The sequence below is a fragment of the Sceloporus occidentalis genome, unplaced genomic scaffold (assembly GCF_023333645.1).
Source record: "Sceloporus occidentalis isolate IW3139 unplaced genomic scaffold, rSceOcc1.0.p SCAF_5, whole genome shotgun sequence".
Lineage (NCBI taxonomy): Eukaryota > Metazoa > Chordata > Lepidosauria > Squamata > Phrynosomatidae > Sceloporus > Sceloporus occidentalis.
Genome location: NW_028316985.1, coordinates 134,004,580 through 134,025,423, shown reverse-complemented (window position 1 = coordinate 134,025,423; position 20,844 = coordinate 134,004,580). Strand labels below are relative to the sequence as shown.

The 20,844-nt window shown below is 38.3% G+C and overlaps 1 protein-coding gene across 1 annotated transcript in view; it reads left to right on the top strand.

Annotated features, from left to right (window-relative positions):
* Positions 1-7,074: 7,074 nt before the first annotated feature.
* Positions 7,075-20,844, top strand: part of LOC149312853 (annexin A10-like) — a 37,557-nt gene continuing 23,787 nt past the window's right edge. The window contains exon 1 of the mRNA XM_089525541.1: positions 7,075-7,300. Within this exon, the coding sequence (XP_089381667.1) occupies positions 7,283-7,300 (18 nt within the window). The 5' untranslated portion in view covers positions 7,075-7,282. The remainder of the gene's footprint in view (positions 7,301-20,844) is intronic.

Sequence of the window (20,844 nt, the reverse complement as noted above, 5' to 3'; positions counted from 1 at the left end):
GATTAAAAAATCCCACAAGGATGTTAGCCTCCTAACATCCTTCCTCTTTTGACATCAGAAATGCAGGTTAATTCGCCCTTATATGATCCTACTGTGGACACATTATTGGGATTACTTCATCACACATAAGCTAGCAATAGGAATTGCCTGGGCGCTGTTTTTCTGGACATCCTTGAGGAGGTGTGAAATGCCCACCATGGGATGATGCCAAAGAGTCAACAGCCCTGGCATCTTTGTACAGTAATCTGGTATTGGAAATATGCTCCCAAACACTCACATTCACACCCCAATGTTACCACCTTCAAAAACTGACTTCAAAGTGATTCAAATCCATTTCAAAGGAAGCACAGTCAGCCCTTCTTATACACGGATTTTTTTTATACACAGATTCAAGTATTAGGCATCCATGCTGCCAGTTTGCTTATCTAACCCCACTCTCACTTGCTAACCTCTGTTTGCCCCAGGAGTGGGGAAGTTCCTTTCATCTCCGGACCTGTAACAAGTGGAGCAACTATTCAATTCAGGTGCAGTATTTCTATTAGTTTGGCCTTCTATGTTCCAATGTAACACCTTTGAATTTCTTAGTCCTTATGAGTTTGTGTGGTTGCATGTTTTGGATGATTGCTGATTTTCCCTTTTACAATAAACTAATTAGAAGCCTGCCTCTGGAATTCCTTGTGTCTCTGGACTTGGTATACCTTTTGGACAGGTGTACCTTCAGGGTTACAAGGGTGAGAAAAATTAACTTTAATAACGGCATGATTGGAAGGCACTAGAAAGAAAGGTGAAGTTTTACAATCCTCTATTTTTCTACTGATAAGAGTCAAACATAACAACACATAAAAATAAACATATGCAGGAAACATATGTTGATGTAGGATATAGGATGAGCACTGCATAGATACAATATGGCATATAAGATATGCCTTCCATTTCTAACAATTTCCAAAGTGATAATCACTGTCTCTGTTAATGAGAGACAGTGTTCTGTGGTGGTCTGAATACTGGATTACAACTCTGAAGACCAGGGTTTGAATCCCTGCTTAGCCATGGAAAGCCGCTGGGTGACCTTGGGCAGGAGAGGGAGACAAAGGCAAATCACCTTGGAATAAATAGCAATAGCAATAGTAATGACATTTCTATACCACTTATCAGTGAATTAGTACTGCTTAAATGGTTTACAATGGGTAAGCCAGTTGCCCTCAACAAGCTTGGAACTGGATTTTACTGATCTAGAAAAGGATGGAAGGCTGAGTGGACTGTGGAGCCCTGGGATCGAACTTACAACCTTGTGGGTGCAGCATCTTCTGTAGTCAGGGTGGGGAGGTCGAGGAGAGGGTTGATCAGGCAGAAGTGCAACAGAAGAGAAGGGAGGAACCAGGGGAAGGGGTGTGAACCTGAGGAACAGAGATAAAAGGTGAGGGAGAGGAAAACTACAGGGAGGAGGGAGAGATGCAGAAGAACTGGATGCGGAGAGGCGGTCATAACAGGGACAGTGAAGGTAATTGGGAGTCCTGGAAGAGAGGAACGCCCAGCGACTTTGCAAGGGAAGCATGGGCTGTTATGAGTGGAGCCTCACCTAGGGGTAAAGCTTCACGGCCCTAAAGAGGAAAGAGACTTTAGGTATCCCCACAGAGGAAAGTGGTGCCAAAAGGAGGGAGGAACACTGGAAGGAGAGTGGTGGGATTCGAAGGCTGAACAGTGGGAGCAGCGTCCAAGGCTCGGCAAGAGAGACAAAGCAGAAATAGAAACCCTGGAGAAGTGGTCCAGTTGGAAGGGAGAGGTCGACGAGAAATCTCAGTGAAGAAACTAGAGACTGCTTTGACTGTGAAGTTTATTTGGGTGTTGGAACCTGTGAATTCTGTTAAGTAAAGTTTGAAGCATGTGTGAAATGTATTTGTAGGTTTGTGCCTGAAAGATAGCATTTGTTTGGAACAGGCGTGAGGCCAATATGTCACAGGGTGTGAACGCCCTGCCCACACCTTCCCACCAGAGTGGTACCTATTTATCTACTTGCATTTGCATCCTTTCAGACTGCTAGGTTGGCAGAAGCTGGAACTAGTGATGGGAGCTCGCCCCATCATGTGACACACAGGCCTTGAACTGCCAACCTGCCAATCTTGCAATCAACAATGTCTTATCTACTTGAGTCCAAAAGTAATTAGTTAGCATTATTGTTTCAATTTTAAATAGACAAATTAAGTCCAATTGCTAGTCCCAACTAGAGTACATTCCACTGAATCAATGAGGATTTGGTAAATCAATATTTATATAAATTCCATTATTCTAAGGGTTGGAAATTGTAAATTGTAAATCACATAGGTGCAGGAAAATGGGATTTATTTATTTTTAGCATCTCCCAAAGGAATTAGTTTTTTTCAAATTCATGAAATAGATTTACTTTGTGTACTTGTTTTACTTAGACAAACTGTAAGGTGTACTTGTTGATACCAAATATGAACATTTATGAACATAAATAACTAATCCAGAAACAAGTTGGGTGAGATGGTCTGAGATCTCTACTAGTACTATCATTCCTGTTATTTTTAAAGCATAAATTATAAATAAACTATAAATTGGAAATCCAGATAACGTCTGAAAAATATTCATGTTGAGTATTTATGTTACAATTCTTCTTATGGCTACTCTGTATTTTAAGCAATGAAGATGAAAATATTATTTCAACAGAATGTACAGTCACTGTCACAGCAGTATGCAAGGGTCTCTTGTTTTGAAAACCATGTCCTCTGGCAATATTTTATCAGTGTTAGCAATCACAAAAGAATACCAAGGGCATGCATTGCTGCTATGCAGGATGAGCAAATGTGTCCTGAATCTTCCTTATATTTCAGGCTGGGATTAAAAATTAATTTCTCTTGATATTCTAAGATTGCTTCTTATATCCTCAAAAATTCTGCTTCCTAAATCCCTATTCATTGTAGTTCCCCCAAAACTGAACATGATTATTGTACTAAAATAGCCATATCTACAATATATAAGAAAACAATGTTTAATCCATCAGGTCTCAATCATTCACACTAGCTTTATTGTGCAGTTTACTGACAAGCAACTGGCTGTAAGAACTCAGTATTTAACACTTCATTTAATGATATCACCCTTAATATTTAACAAAGTTATTATAGAAGTTAAGTGTTGCATGCAAACTGTCCTTTTCTCCATCGTATGCCAGATTTAACAAATGCTAGAATTGAGCTGATGTACAAATCGTTCCATAATCTCTGATCACTAAAGGATTTGGCACTGATGGATTTATTATCATGTTCTTGTAAATATAATCCATTTTATATTGCCTGGAGAGGCATGCCAGTAAATATTTGACTACTGCTTAGGACGGGCACTCTGAAAAATGCTAGTGGTGACTGCACAGAAAAGCTTTTTTTATTCTTAACTTAATATTGTTAAGTACTAGCAGAGTGAGAAGGGTATCAGAGAAAAGGAAATGCACTGTGTAAACCCAGCCAAGTTATTTAACTTCTTGGTGTCAAGTGGGGATTATGTGGAGCTTAAGGACTTTATAGCATTACTTTGAGAACTGGTGATACAGTATAATGTAATGTGAATGTGCCTTGCTTATCATTATCAAGTACCAGCAAAATGCCCATAAAGTGTTTGTGCATCTCTTGGTTTTTTATTAGGTTTTTTATAGTTTGGTTTTTTGTTGTTTGTGCATATGTGTATGTATGATTCTACTTTATTATTCCATTATTATGGATTTTACTTAACGACAGCTAGATACTTTTTATTTTAGGAAATGTTTAATAAAATAAATAGGTGTAGTGGGCAGGGCCAATTGCTTCTACAATCCACTGCATTTTCAGCTGAAAAATGGCTGAAAGTATGTCCTGAAGGAAACCAGAAATCTATTTTTCATTTCTTTTTGCTGGACTTTCATCCAATTTGAGGGCAGGTTTTGTGGTTTGGAATGCTGTGAAGAGTGTTAAAAAGTGTTTCATCAATGCTTTCTGCCCATTTTAATGCATTTTTAAGGTTTTGAGAAAATCAGAAACTTGAGGGCTGCCACAAAGGGATTGAGACCACCTGTGGCTGACAGGCTGCATTTCCCCCCACTTTCAATGTAAATGTATGGCTTGTATATTGTTAGAGATCCTGAGAAAACAAAGGCAGGGCCCCATAGGTTAGTCCCAACTAGAGTAGACCCATTCAGTCAATTGCTGAATGGTGAGTCCACAAGTAGATGAATCTAATCGATTCATTGAGGCTACTCTCTAGTCAGGATTCAAATAGAATTAAGATCATTGCTTGTTTCTATAAAGACATATAGGTTTCAGAGAGGTCCTGGCTGGTGGATGCCACACAATTGCCTGAGTGACGTACAGGTGTTCTCTCCATTGCAACGTCATTGAATCATTTCATGTTCTCTATGGGAGTGAATGGGAGCTCTTCACTTATGAGAGGAAGTTAAGCTATGTGCTTGGGGACATCATTAGTCTGAAGCAAAAACTTCTCTACTGTACTTGTGCTAGTGTTTTGGAGGATCTAATTTAGCTCCATATCATCTGTCTTGCAGCTGTTAGAATTCAGCCAGAACCTGGAAGAATCAAGCTTATCCCCATCTGCAAACCTTCTTCATGCAATGTCAGCAGAATATGATGGAATTTTGAAATCCATCTCTTATCTATGCAAATAATCAGAAACATCCAGCATCTCACAACGAATATTAAATCTCATAATTGAAATGTTTTGGGATATATATATATATATATATATATATATATATATATATTCTGTTTGTTTTGAGGACTGTTTATTTTGGGGACTGCAATCCTCTCACCAGCTAGCAAAAAAAAACACACGATTCTTTTCAAGCAGGCTTTTAATATGCAGTTGTGCCCAGGGGTGCTTCTTATTGGGGTGTTTGCTTTGGTATTCTTTTAATAGTTTTGTATTTAGTATTTTTAAGGATTTTACATTTTTGACTGTTATATTAATGTGGTGTTTCATCTGTGCTTTAAAATTGTACTGTTTTGTTGTTGTATTTAAGCATCTTTTCTGACACTCCTAGGGTCCAATTTGGGATAAAGGCAACATATAAACAAACAAACAAACGTTTAAATAAGCAACTAAATGCATTAGCTCTTTTCATGCTTGTCATGAACATGTGCAGTTGTGAAAGCACAGGGACTGTCACAACCTCCAACTTATGCATGTTCATTTATAAGGTATGAATCAAACTCCAGTGCATACAGTCAAGTAGGACTCTCTTCATGCACTGAAAATGCATTGTTTCCAATCACACAAATTATCTGTGTGCATAGCTGTACACGTGGAACCTCTAGTCACACCTTCAAGATGAACATATGCAGGTTCAGAACAGGTCTTGCCATCATGTTCCAGTTTCCCTACCCTGCCCTGTCATACACATGAATTTAATGAATACATTAAAGCAGACATTTTCTGACAAATAGCAAAAATGTAATTTCTAATTACCATGGGGTCCCACACATTGTTTGTTAATGAAGCTATACCTCTGGAATTTAGCATGACATATTTAAGCACAAGACAAACTTCAAATAATATATAAAGAAGCATGCTCTTCTAGCCATACATCAAACATGTTTTAAATGCCTCTATGTTGCCACTTCTGCCTAAGCTTGACACAATGAGGAGATAGTCACCTCCAAGCTAATTTTAAAGATCATTGAAGGCAGACTCATAAATATATATATTATATGCACTATCTAGTCACACACCTTTTCAGTTCATGGCTATTTATCAACACTGATTAGCCTTTCTAATAGCCTTCTTATAAGGTTTAGCATGTCAGTCCTGTCCCACAAAATATGTGATTCCATGAATTTTGTTTGGAGAAAAAATTTTGAGGATTTAGGTATAAGTCTTTACAGATAAAGACAGAAACATATTTTAAAGCTTATGGAATTAAAACAAAATGTCTGACTTGAAAACAAATACCTTAATGTCTTCAATTCACTTCTAGCTTACTTTAGAGTTTCTCTCTTACTTTAATTCCCAAATTCTCATAGCAATAAGATGTATGGTAAAGTGGTGCTTTATGTTCCATAACGTCATTTATTCTTATATAACAACATAATGAAGATTTTGAGATAACAGAATATAATAGTTCCATCCAATATAACATGATAATAAAAGATTATTCCAGTAATGTATGCTTAGTCATGAAAAAGACATCTTCCTGTCTCCAATGTAGTTTCCATACCAGAATATACATTTACTTTCCCATCTAAGAATCATTTTCATGGATCATATTTTCTCATACTACCCATAATTTAATCATCAGAAAATTTACTGACGACTGAAGAGGAAATAGTATTTGGTTGAGCAAAAAGCTGTAGTACTGCTGTCTTCTGCTGTTTTGTAATTCTTAAAGACAGCTCTATGTAAAATGATATACACTCATGCGAGATCATTGCTAGACAAAGATATATAAAGAGATGTTTAAACCCACTTTTGCATACCTTTAATTAGCCTTATAGATATTGCAATCATATATCTTGATAATACAGTCCCGCTATATCCACAGATTCAACCATTCATGGCTTGAAAATATTCCCCACCACCACCATCAAAAAAATAAATTCCCAAAAGTAAACCTTGATTCCCCCCTCCCCCCATTTTATATAAGGGACTCAATTTTACTATGCTGTTGTTTATAATAAGCATTCAGTATTTTTGGTATCCTGGAGCCAAACCCCAGTGGATACCAAGGGCCCACTGTATGCTACCTTGCATATCTTATCAAAACTACTCTAGAAATGCAAAAAAAATTAATGGGTTAACTGGAGTTGTATCCACTCTGTTCTTCAACAACTTTAAAATTTCTGTGCATGTTTGTTTCCTTTTCACAGTCAAAATACTGACTCAGTAACAGGAAAATATGAGCAAAGCCCAGTTAAAGTAAATGATTAACATTAATATTTCTATAGATTAACACTTTGTTCTGTGATTTATTAAATTCTGATTCTTAATACCACACATAAGGTGATAGGTGGTTCCACTAAATCTCTGTTTATTTTATGAAATAATTCTGTTTATTCACATCTGCGTAATGGCTAAGTACACATAGTAACACAGTGAAGGCAAAAGAACATGCATTATCAAGTTCTCCTCCTTTCCGGTTACCTTGGAACCTGAAGTGATTGGAGAAAATTATCACTACCAGTTCAGTTCAGCTTAGTTCTACAACAGAATAAGACTTAGGACACCATCCCACACACCAGCTACTCTTCTGAATTAGATTTTGTCCTTGAAGACTTGTGCCAATATGTATGGTGGTGGCAACGTGAGTATAATTATCCACGTTTCTCAAATTGTTCTTTGTTTACTTGTTGCAAGAATTAAGAAAAAAATAGTTATCTGGCAGAAACAATGAGATCCATTGTGTAGTTTTTTTCACAACTTGCTTTGATATTTCTGTGTTGTAATATGTGACTCAATGAAATTATCATGCAAAAAGTAATAAATGGGTTAAAGTCTTTTAATGAACTTTTAAAATACTGTACAGTGAGCCTGTGCCATACATGAGTTTTCAGTTTACTCTGAAGCCGTATGACAAAAGAATGAATGGCATGGGCGCCTAGCACACGCGCTGCTGCACCATGAGCACGAGCCCCACTATATTCAATGGGGCTCAAGCATATGTTCTTTTTGCCTCACATGGGGGGGGGGGGGCAAATCAGATCCCCCACGTAAGATAAGGGCCCACTGGGATTCATTGATATGAAACACAAAATTCCATTCAAAAGATGTTAAAGAAATCACACTGGAACTTCTGCATCCATATTTACTCAAAACTGAGTAACAAATGAATTAATAAAAAATACCTAATTTCTGAAAGAACAGTGTATGGTATGACGTTATTGTATGTTTTTTAATCCAGCATGCAAAAATACATTAAAAACAGATGCATTATTGAAAAAAGTTCTTTTCATTGCAAGCCTGTGTAATTCAGAATTTTTCCCTGGAACACGGTTTTGGTGTTTTTTAGGTAAATACATCTGTGATCTAGCTTGATCACAGCTTGGAGATATTCTAGACATTTGAGTTAAAAGAAGCAAAGAAATAAATCAGAAGATCCTAAATCAATTTGCTAGTTTCAATTAGGGTAGGTCCACAACAAAATTGGTATTGGTGACCAGCTGCTGAAAAAAAATCATAAAAGTTGGATCAAGCTAAATACAATTAGCTGAATTTGAGAATAAATTGTTTAATCTGTGAGTGTAAGGGCAAGTATGTCATTTAAAGAGTTCATAATTAAAACTACCAGTAATATATGTCTCCTTCAAGACACTTTTAGTGTACGTCTTACAAATTGCTTTGGAAAATCAATAGGAGCATGTCCAAGGTACAAGTAATTTTTTTCTAACAGTGCAATCTAAAGGAAAGTATCTGCACTAATTATGCGACTTGCACTGGCAATCAATTTCCTCAAAGAAAAGTATGCTGATCCTACTTATTTTAATACATTCTGTTAGTTGCTTTCATTTCTCTTCAGTTTCTTTCAAATCTGATTAACTTTGTTCAATAATATTTTAATAATTCATGTATTTTGCTTATAAACCTGGCACCACCTAGATTTACTGTTACTTTTTAAAGTTCGAAGTTATTTCAGCATTATGTCCAGAAACTCTTGCCTCGTTGGCTTGCGTTTTTGGAGGACGGGGGTATCATTGCAAGGTATGTCCAATACACTAAAAAAAATTTTTTTTTTAATGGTACCCATCTTTCTAAAAAAAAAAAAAAAAAAAGCCAATACTTATCAGTTCCATAACAGGAACCTGCCAAAAATATGTATACTGGGAAAGAAAATTAATTGAATTCTCTATCATATATTAAGCTTGAGCTCAAGCAACACTGCTACGTATAGTTGCCATGTGGAACATGAATCTTGGGAAATTGTTCATTGGATTAGTACCTATCAATGGGCTGAATACAACTTTCGTTTTCCTAGGATAAATTTACTTTCAGCTAATCAGACAAGACTCTACTTCAAGCTGGACTCCAATGGGAGAAACATTTGCCCAAAGACTATCACCACATGAATAAAGTGAATTCTCACAGTTTGCTAAAACTAGTAAACTACATTAGTTGATACAATGTAGACATTTGTGGATGAGTTGATTGTTCTCTAAGTAAACTCCTGGAAGATGTGAAATTTTTCAATCCACTGCTTTGCATTCAAGCTGCTGGGATTTTGAGTTTCTCAGGCAGAACTTTGTTCTATTGAACTCTGCCTTGGGGTTGGAAAAATGATTTTGGATGAATGGCTGTGCTAGCTGGGGGATTCTGGCAGGTGTGGTCCAAAAAGTAAGTTCCCTGAGTTCAACTGCTCCCATATTCCACACAGCCTTTCTTTTATGAATTGTATTGGCATGAGAAGAGCAGTATGCTTTGCTGCCTCTTAATTTTTTTTTAAAAAAGGTGAAAACACTTTGAAATCATTGAACTACTAATTGAATCCCCCTATCAATGAGTAGATTTTTTTAAAAAAGCAAACCACAGTCCCACTAGGTTCCAAATTAATTTCACCTTTGTGCAGTCTTTTTGTACCACTGTGTTCATGAAATATTTATTTAGTTTCCATTGTTGATGGTCAACAAATAACTGAATGTTTCTCATTACTGAATATTAATGTGCATTACACAGTACATTATATAAGGCAGCACATGGTAAGAAATGTTCATAACTGTTTACAACTATTTCACTGAAGAGGCAAATGAGGCACAGACCCTCACTTTGTCGAAGTCGGGGAGTTTTCGACTTGAAAAATGGGCCAGGCTTCAATCCGAGATGCATCCAGGCAGTAGCATCCCACCTAGATCAGTGGCGATTTAGCTATGATAACATTGGGGGGCATCCTGGATCCAGAATTAAAACCAGAAAAGGTAAACTGACTTATTTGCCTTAGAATAACATCTAGGCTATATAAGTGCTATATGAACACAAGAAGAGTATCCCAGCCTTTCCTTCTGCTGTATCCTCATAAATCCCTCCTATGAAGGTCAGAACATATTTATTCTTGGCCTGAGATACGCTATGGGGAACCATAGCTAGGCTTTGTTAGTAAGGTGCCATTGACAGCTCAGTAAAATGAGCTGTCAGTGGCCATCAGTTTATTAGAAACTGCAGAAGGAGGCAAGAAAAACCCCAAATAAAATGAAAGTCATTCATGCTTCCCCCAGACTTAGGGTAATTTCCATGTACCCGTGTCTGCGTGTGTGCATACAAACTGTACTTTCCTGCATATCTATTGTCCTTGTTAATAGCCCCCAATTTTCAGAAGTGACTTGAGGAAAAAGAGCTGCAGGGAGCTGCAATTTACTTTCAGCTAATCAGCAATGGGAGCTCCTTCCCCAGATGGTCCTCTACATGTTCAGCCTTGAGTGCAACCAGATACCAGTCTTCTTTAGATGGTACAAATATGTGAATAGATTGTGGCATTTCTGTTGTTCTTGGCATTTTTTTAATTAAAAAAATAAAAACATTGGCTGGAATCCTGTTCAATATTTACAAGATTGTAAATCAGATTTACAATCTCTTAACCTATGGGGTGCATAATTAAGGTTGCTAATGACTGAATGTGACCCCCGCCCCTCAAACCTAAATCCTAAACCAAGATGTGCCCCAACCAAAGTCTTTTTCAAATGCTGCAGATCAGGGCAATGGGAAATTATAGCTACAGTGCTATCCCGGTTACAGGGCACATTGAGATAAGAACCTGCGACAGGACCCTGAGGTTTGGAGGGAGACATTGGTAGAAGTAGTAACAACAACAGAATTATATCTGATGACACAGGAGCTCAACCAAGGTTTCTTTTGTCCTTGATTGTTTTTTGGGGGGAGGGGGGCAATTCCTGACACCAGCTGCAATTTTTTATTCCTACATGAGAAATGTGGATTTCTCTTTAATTCTCTTGAGACAAATCAGAACAATACGTTCCCATCTTTTCCTCTCCCTTCCTTTTTTTTTTTTTTTTGAAAAAAATTGTTAGTTAGTAATGACTTGAAGGCATACAACAACAACAACAACAACAAGCACACTAGAACTTTTGTAATATAATTTGAATGCTTAAAAAGGAAAATGAAAGAAAAGAAAAATCAGAGAGGAGAAAATCTACCCCTAAAACATAGGACTACCTCAGCAAATTGTGCCCTAGTTGGACCCCAAAAATTGCCACAAACAGCCCCCAAAAGGAATGGACCAACAACCAGCAAAATCTGGCAAAGTCCAAGGAGCTCACATTTTAAGAAGCAGAGTACTCCTCCAAACTGGGCAGATGTGTCCATAGCATTAAGTTGCTGGAAGTTACACCATCTGTAGTTGTCAGATTTTTTTTTTAATCAAAACAACATTTGTTGTTGTCATGGTCTGTTTTTGAGAAATTCTTAGCATCAGCTGCAACTATAATTTCATTTATAAATTTTTCTTAAACTCTGAGATGTATCAGAACAAAAAGATATAATTGGATAATCTCAGAGACACGTGTGCATGCATAGTTGTGACTTCTATCAGTTTTCCAGTTGCATTTACACTTATCTGCTACTTCCATTTCAAGATGAATGGTGATGAAGACCAAGGTGAAGTGATTCTTCTTTAATCCTCCACTCACTCTCTCTTTCTTTCTCCTTTTAAAAAATGGAGTCATGGCACCATAATGCATCAGCATATTAGTGGAAAGATGCTTTGTGTACTATAAGAATATATATATATATATATATATCAGATAGAAGATAATCTCTCCTTCAGCATATAAGGCCACACCCTAACCTCAGCAAACCATAATCCCAGTTTAAAAAAAAAAAAAAAAAAAAAAAAAACTTCAGAAAACCCTTAGTGTAGATCCAAAAAAATTACCATATCTGGCAACAAACTACCTCCCAAAATGAATGGAAGCCAACACACTGACATAGAATAAATGGAGACATAGGTGACAACTGGCAGAACACAAGGAGCTATACTGTGAATGCTCACACTTCTTCAGACTGATCCAAAGAGCTCAGGTACATATTAGGCTGCATCCCCACTGCAGAGATAATCCAAGTTGACACCACTTCAACTACCATGACTAAGGACTTTATCGTACTGGCCCTGAAACGGGGCCAGTGCATTCTAAACGTGTGCACACACACGTGGGCGCACATGGAACAGGATGGGGCCAAGAACCCCATTTTACTGTACAGTGGAATGCCGCCTTTGCTGCCGGGCATTCCAGTTGCGTCCCCGTTCCGTGCGCAGCGGCAAAGACGGCGTTCCACTGTGCAGTAAAATGGGGTTCTTGGCCCCATCCTGTTCCATGCGCCCCCATGCGCACGCACATTTAGAATGCACTGGGCCCGTTTCAGGGCCACTACGATAAAGTCCATAGTGTTGTGGAATTCTGAGAACTGTAGTTTGCTGTAGCACCAAAGCTCTCTGACAGAGAAGGTTAAATGCCTCACAAAACTCTATTTCTCAGAATTCCATAGCATTGAGCCATGGTAGTTAAGCTGGTGTTAAACTGCATTATTTCTGCAGTGCAATGCAGACATTAGAGAAAGCTCACATTTCAACAATTGTCCTTGGCTATGCTTTTGCTGATTAGCAATAAAGCTGCATCACCACGGACCTCTGATAAAAGAGATCCAGTTTCTAAGGCAGTACTACATGGCTCATTTTAAGGCATGCATTCCCAGCTGGAAAGCATTCAGTCTAGGGGAAAATAAACGTCCCTTGTTTGTTATCAGAAGAATGACTTACTAAACAAATACTAGAAAGCTTTTCATATTTCATATGGCTTGGGTAGTCACAAGACTTTATCTGCACTTTTGCACCATATTATTATCAGGAGGGGAAATAGCCTACCTGCATGTAAATTCCAGTTGACTCACCTTCAGAGTCCACTGGCATTAACATGAGAATTAACCACCCAACCTACTATGTGCATAAGGTGTTTCTTTTCAGATGGATTCTGAATTTGTCAGTGTTTGAACTGGGCAAGGATGAACTCTGTTAATAATGAAATTACTAATCAGTGAGAAATCTCCTCTGAAACTAATCATATACAGTATTTAAGAGTGAACATTTGACAGCTTTGTATTTAGGACCAGTGCATAATGTACCTGCAGTGTCACAGACCTTCTGTCATGTATTTCGCAAAAAAAATCCAGTCAGGGGGATGGGACTATGATGTAGTGCCCCCATTCATCCAAATCAAATCTCCTGGGTATGGTAAGAATAGTGTAGAAAATTATCAGAAGAGCAGTTGTACTCACATAGAAACCATTCATCAAACATTACCATCCAATACATGAAAGTTTCTACATAATAGCAGCAATTATGCAGGCCTTTAATCCCACTAGAAGGAGGCTTTTAACAATAAGAGCTTTATCACATGTCTAAGCAAAGTGGAATTTCAATAGGATAATAGCACCTACAGAAGGGGTTTACCGCATGATGTCGTTGTTGCTCTGTTCTTCTCATGTTCTCTCTCATTTAAAATGTGATCCTTTTTAATATAAAAAAAATCTGTTAATAACTTCTTTTCCCTTCTCTGTTGTTTTAAGATTTCCCATGCTTGTATGGCAATTTGGAGTGGTCGGGGCTAGTTGATGATGAGCTGTGGGTGGAGGAACTGTCAGTTCCCACAAAGAGGGGTGGATTGCGTCCTCTGGCTGCTATTATCCAGCTTCACTAATAGAAAAGATGTGAAAGAGCCACTCGGCCATACTGTCTGAAAGTTTCAGACTCCTTACTGTGGAGATATTAAATGCACAAGTACCCACAAATATTCCTTCAATATTATTTTGTTGTGTGCCTTCAAGTCATTTCTGGCTTATCATAACTCTAAGGCAAACTGAATATTACACTTGAAGAAAACTATTGCATTTCAGTATGCATTAATATCACCATGAAATGCAAAACTATTTTTCATAAATGGCGATATAACATACATTATAAGTATGAAATCAACATCACTACTGCTTTTTTGATATAGTTTTAGATTTTAGATTCTGTCACATTGGCTCTAAAGTAATTGGAATTCTAATTATTTTTAGTTGATTAAATTATTATTATTATTATTATTATTATTATTATTAAAACAGTATAACAGTTTTACTAATCCCAAATGATATTGTCTTTATGGTTCCCATTTCAAAATCTTTGTGTCATAAACTCATAATAAATTATTATGGAGACTAAACAAAAAAGAGAGAAATACTTTTTCTCTGTGTTATGCCAGAGCTGGGAAACTATTAATTACGTTGAATTTCAGTTTCCATCAGCCATTAGTAGTCTGTCCAATAGTGAGCTATGAGGGGCATAGTAGTTCAGCAATATTTAGCAAGCCACAGTTTCCCAAATTTTGAACTGTACAATGGGGTTTAAGTATTAATTGTCATACATTTCATAAACTGTATGGATTCTCCAAAGACCTTCATTAGTCAGGTATAGATATAATGCCTTTAACAGTCCTTTAACAATGATTAGGAGATTAGTCCTACTTTGGGAGAAAGGCAGTATATAAATTAGATAGATAGATAGATAGATAGATAGATAGATAGATAGATAGATAGATAGATAGACAGACAGACAGAGAGAGGAGAATAGTTATGAGGAGAATAGTTATAATACTACCTTCCCTTACCTTCTTTGCTTAGACATAACAGGGGTTCCATGTATTCTCTGCCCTGGTGTTTTAATACCAAAACTATCAAACACTTTTAGCTTTCTTTAGGTTTTGCATACCAGCTAGAAGGCTTGGTTTCAAAGCTAACATGGGTGTAGATATTTTGCTGTACCACAGTTCATGGTAAGTAGGTAATGGAAATGGAAATGAGAATCAGCAAGGCAAAAACTTGGGTCCTTTCACACTATACAATTTTAGCACTATACTCCATTTTAACTGCAATGGCTGCATCCTGTTGCAGTTTGGTGAGTCACTAGAACTTTCTGATTGATAGTGCTATAGTTGTGCAGTATGAAGGAACCCCATATCTTTCACCTGTGAGAGATCCTTGGAGATTTTTTCTGTACTGGGGGTGCTTGGCATTGTTTCTCAAAGAGTCTTGATTTCTGTTCTAGAAATAAGGCCAAGCATGAAACCAATCCAGTTCTATTCTATTTTTCTTCTCTGAAACAAACAGCTTATGACTGTCTCCCCCTCCACACACAGAGAAAATTCATGATTATTTTGTATAGAAGCCCACTGGTAAAAATGCAGGAAGCTGATATGTATGATATTGATTTAATTTAAGAATAGTACAGGGTTTCCAGTAGCTGTCTATATGTGCAGGAGATTGATTACTGGCATTCTTTTTCTATCACTTCAATTGTCATTGATTGTGTTTAAGGTAGCTTTGTAGCCAATTAACTGCAGAATTTTGTGATCTGTCTCCCAGCAGTTGCAAGCACATGTTTTCTATTATGAGGAGAAACTCTAGCAACTCTGCAGGTCCTTACTCATTTTGATTTATGACGTGTTCTCCGTTCCTGAAAAATATTTAGACTATTCTGTATGAGGAGTTATTGTGACAGGATACTGGTGTCAAAGCTGTTGAAATCCAATGATGACACCAGTATAATGCTCTTTCTAATAATTCACTGTCATTAATGGGGGGATGCTACTTGAGTATTTTGAAGCCTGGCATAGTAATTCATTTACCAGAGCTAACAGAAGCCCTTATTTCTCTAAAAATCAGATTTTTTGTGAAACATAATTTATTTAGCTATACTTTGATATCTATACTTTGGAAGAAGACATTCCATTTAAAACAGACCATGTACTAGAAAAATGTTGTGGGGGGGATACAATTTACATTCTTAAATTAACTCTTTTTTTAAACCTAAAGATGAAACCCAAACAGGTTGTTAATCTCATGCTACTGTATTTCTTGTTTCACTCCTTTCAAACAGGAATACACAGGAAAAGTAAATGACCCTAAACTCAAAGTTCTGAAAACCATCTGGGCTCCAGGATTAATTGCATGATAAACATTACTTAACTAGAGCCCTTTCACACTGCTCAATTATAGTGCCATGATTCCACTTTAACTGTCATGGCAAAATCCTATGAAATCCTGATATTTGTAGATATTTAGAATTCTCAGCCAGAGAGCTCCAAGTGGTCTTGGATGAAGCTGATTTTCTTGATCCATTTCAGACTGGCTTCAGGACGGGATATGGGGTGGAGACTGCTATGGTTGCCTTAACTGATGACCTCCGTCTAAGCATCAACAGAGGAAGTGTGACCCTGCTGGTTCTATTAGACCCCCTCAGTGGCATTTGACACAATAGACCATGACATCCTCTTGGAACGCCCGAGAGAGCTAGGAATTGGAGGCACTGTTTTGCAGTGGTTCTGTTCCTTCCTCTCAGGTAGATTCCAGAGGGTGATGCTCAGGGACATCCTCTTAGATCTGATCCTAGCCAACAAGGATGACTTGGTTAATGGGGTGCAAGTGGTGGGATCATTAGGTGGAAGTGACCATGTTCTCCTGGAGTTTGTTATATAATGGAAAAGAGAAGCCAGGCATAGTCAGACACGCATTCTAGACTTTAGGAGAGCGGATTTCAGTAAACTTAGAGAAGTACTGGGAGTGATCCCATGGTCAGAAATACTAAAAGAGAAAGGTGTTCAGGACGGATGGGAGTTTCTCAAAAGGGAATTACTGAAGGCACAATTTCAAACAGTTCCATTGAGAAAGAAAAATGGGAAGTGTCTCAAGAAATCAGGATGGATGACTAAGGAACTTCAACTGAGCTGTTTCAAATGGAACTTATATTAAGAAATGGAAAAAGGGGGAAATCACAAAAAAGGAATTCAAAGAAATAGCAGGGGTAAAGTCAGAAAAGCTAAAGTGCAGAATGAACTCAGGCTTGCTAGAGAGCTTAAACACAATAAAAGGGCTTTTTCGGATATGTCCGCAGCAAAAGGAAGAAGAAGGAAACGGTAGGGCCACTGCCTAGAGAAGATGGCAAAATGCTAACAGAAGACAGAGAAAAGGCAGAATTACTCAACACCTTCTTTGCCTCAGTCTTCTCATAAAAGGAAAAGGGTGCTCAGTCTGAGGATAATGGAGCAGAGGACAGATTAGGGGAATTTCAGCACAGAATCAGTAAAGAGATAGTACAGGAATATCTGGTTAATCTAAATGAATATAAATCTCCAGGACCAGATGAACTACATCCAAGAGTATTTAAAGAAGTGGAAAATGTAATGTCAGAGCCATTGGCAATAATCTTTGAGAACTTCTGGAGAAGAGGAGTAGTCCAAGCAGACTGGAGGAGGGAAAAGGTTGTCCCCAACTTCAAAAAGGGAATAAAGAGGATCCCAACAATTACCGTCCAGTCTGACATCTATACCAGCAAAGATTCTAAAGCAGATCATTAAACAGAGAGTCTGTGAACATCTAGATGGCAATGCCATAATCACAAAGAGTCAACATGGATTTCAGAGAAACAAATCATGCCAGACAAATCTGATCTCTTTCTTTGATAAAATTACCAGCTTGGTAGATAAAGGGAATGCTGTGGATATAGTGTATCTTGATTTCAGTAAGGCCTTTCACAAGGTTTCCCATGACATTCTTGCAAACAAGCTTGTAGAATGTGGGCTACACAAGGCAACTGTTATATAGATTTGTAATTGGTTGACCGGCTGAACCCAAAGGGTGCTCAACAATGGATCCTTTTCATCGTGGAGAGGAGTGACCAGTGGGGTCCCACAGGGCTCTGTCCTGGGCCCAGTACTGTTCAACATCTTTATCAATGACTTGGATGAAAGAATTGGGGGGCATACTTATCAAATTTGCAGATGACACCAAATCAGGAGGAATAGCTAATACCCCAGAGGACAGGATCAAAATTCAAAATAACCTGAATACACTAGAAAGCTGGGCCAAAGCTAACAAAATGAAATTCAACACAGAGAAATGTAAGATACAGCACTTAGGGCGGAAAATGCACAGATCTAAGATGGGGGACACCTGGCTGAACGAGACTACATGTGAAAGGGATCTTGGAGTCCAAGTAGACCACAAATTGAACATGAGTCAACAGTGAGATGCAGCAGCTAAAAAGGCCAATGCAATTTTAGGCTACATCAATAAAAGTATAGTGTCTAGATCAAGGGAAGTAATAGTGCCACTGTGTTCTGTTTTGGTCAGGCCCCACCTGGAATATTGTGTCCAGTCCTGGGCACCACAATTCAAAAAGGACATTGAGAAACGAGCGTGTCCAAAGGAGGGTGACTAAAATGGTGAAGGGTCTGGAAACCATGTCCTATGAGGAACAACTTAGGGAGCTGGGGATGTTTAGCTTGGAGAAAAGAAGGTTAAGAGGTCATATGGTAGCCTTGTTTAAATATTTGAAGGGTTGTCATATTGAGGAGGGAGCAAGCTTGTTTTCTGCTGCTCCAGAGAACAGGACCCGGAACAATGGATGCAAGCTCCAGAAAAAGGGATTCCACCTCAACATCAGGAGGAACTTCCTGACAGTAAGGGCTGTTCGACAGTGGAACAAACTCCCTCGGAGTGTAGTGGAGTCTCCTTCCTTGGAGATCTTTAAACAGAGGCTGGATGGTCATCTGTCAGGGGTTCTTTGATTGAGAGTCCCTGCATGGCAGGGAGTTGGACTAGATGGCCCTTGTGGTCTCTTCCAACTCTACAATTCTATGATTCTATGACAGTTGCTTTTCAAAAACAGAGCTTAATTGTGGCATCCCTCAGGGCACCATCCTGTCCCCGATGTTATTCAACATCTATATGAAGCCACTGGGAGAAATCATCCGTAGACATGGAGCGGGGTGTTATCAGTATGCTGATGAGATCCAAATATACTTCTCCATGTCTTGGTCATCAGCAATGACGACAGATGGCATTTCTCCCCTCAATCAATGTCTAGTAGCAGTAATGGACTGGGTGAGGGAAAACAAGCTCAAGCTGAATCCAAACAAAACGGAAGTACTTACAGTAGGGGCCCCCAAACCAGGTATCGTGCTGCAACTTCCAGTCCTAGAGGGGTTCACGCTCCCCTCAAAGGACTCTGTTCGCAGCTTTGGGGTGCTTCTCGACTCGTCACTTCAGATGAGAAATCAGGTGAATGCAACACTCAAGAGTGCCCGTTATCAGCTCCGGCTGATACATCAGCTGCGCCCTTTCCTGGAGCCGAGTGACCTCGAAACTGTAGTACACACACTGGTAACCTCAAGACTTGCTTTTTGCAATAGGGCTATCCTTGTGCCTAGTCTGGAAGAAATTCAAGAAAGATATTAAAGATAGAGGGACAGAACTAGGAAATACCGATCTAGACAAACTTTGGTGGAAATCAGATAAAGGGAAAATCTCTAAATTCTATAAATTATTAATAAATAGAGACTTGGAAAAGGAAACAATAAAAGAACATATGGTGCGGTGGGCCCAAGATATAGGTCATCTGATAGCTTACGATGATTGGCCTGGAGAAAAACAAATAGCTTCACAGCATTGCAGGATCTAAAAGAAAACTTTATGAAGATATCAAATAGATGGTACCTAACTCCAACAAAACTTATATACACACACACACACACACACACACACACACACATATACACACTTCCTGATATGAAATGTTGGCGCCGTAACAAAGAACCCGGATCATTGTACCATATGTGGTGGTCCTGCAAAAAGATTCAAACATTTTGGGGGAAAATACACATAACTGTTCAAAAGATATTCAAGGTGCAGATTACTATGTCATCAGAATCCTATTTGTTAAATATGACATCTGCTTTCCAAAGTGAAATAGAAAGGAAGTACTGGAGGGTACTGATCTACCTTGCGATAGCAGCAAGGCTAGTGATAGCGAGAAATTGGAAAAATAAAGACCCCCCAAATGGGGAAGAGTGGATTTTGAAACTGCAAGAAGTAAAAGAAATAGACAGATTAATGTTTATGATTAGAAATAAATCCAAACACAAACTGGCAGAGGAATGGCTGCCTGTTTTACAATATTGGGAGGATAACTTTGGAATCCAAAAGGATATAATGATATAAATATTAAAGAGAATTGTCTCTAATTTTAATGGATAGAATTGTTTAATCCTTTTTAAGGGAGGGTGGAAAATGTATATATTGTTGTGTTTTTTAAAGGTTGTATGCCGCTTTGATTGTGGTAATAAAAAGCAGGATATAAATAAAAGTTTTATTTATTATTATTAGAGCTCTAGAGCTTTACCAAACTTATTGTGAGCCTTCAAGTTGTTTCTGAGTGACGGTGACCTCATCACAATGTGTTCTTAGTCAATTTATTCAGAGTGGGGCTTGCCATTGCTATCCTCTAGGGCTTAGAGTGACTTTTATTGAATCGAGCTATCTAAACCAGTATTGTGAACTCTGCCTGACTGTGGGTTCTCAAGGTTCGAGCCAAGGTCTTTCCCCCTGCTGTAATCTCTGCTGACTTCTGGTTGACTTCCTGATTAATCAAAGGCAGGCCCCATAAAACAGGGTGAAATTGCCCCCTATCGCTTTTGGGAAATGGAACAATTTTAAAAATGGGGCATTGTAGTGGGTTCTAAATCTCTCCAAGTCTCATGGTGGGCCAGTGTAAGCCCCTCCAATGCCTGGCATTCGCTCATCTCTGCTTTAACTTGAAGACATTGGTTACAAGTGAAGACACTGAGAATCAAACCTGAGACTTTCCAATGCAATGCACATAGTCTGATCCTGGACTGCATTGCCTGCTCAAGTTGTCATTGTCCCTAAGTGTAGGGTGATGCTTCACTGGATGATATTACATTGAAGCTTGATAGGACACTTATTTTTAAGTGAAAAATGTGTTTTCAAACCACATCAAACCCACTTAATACA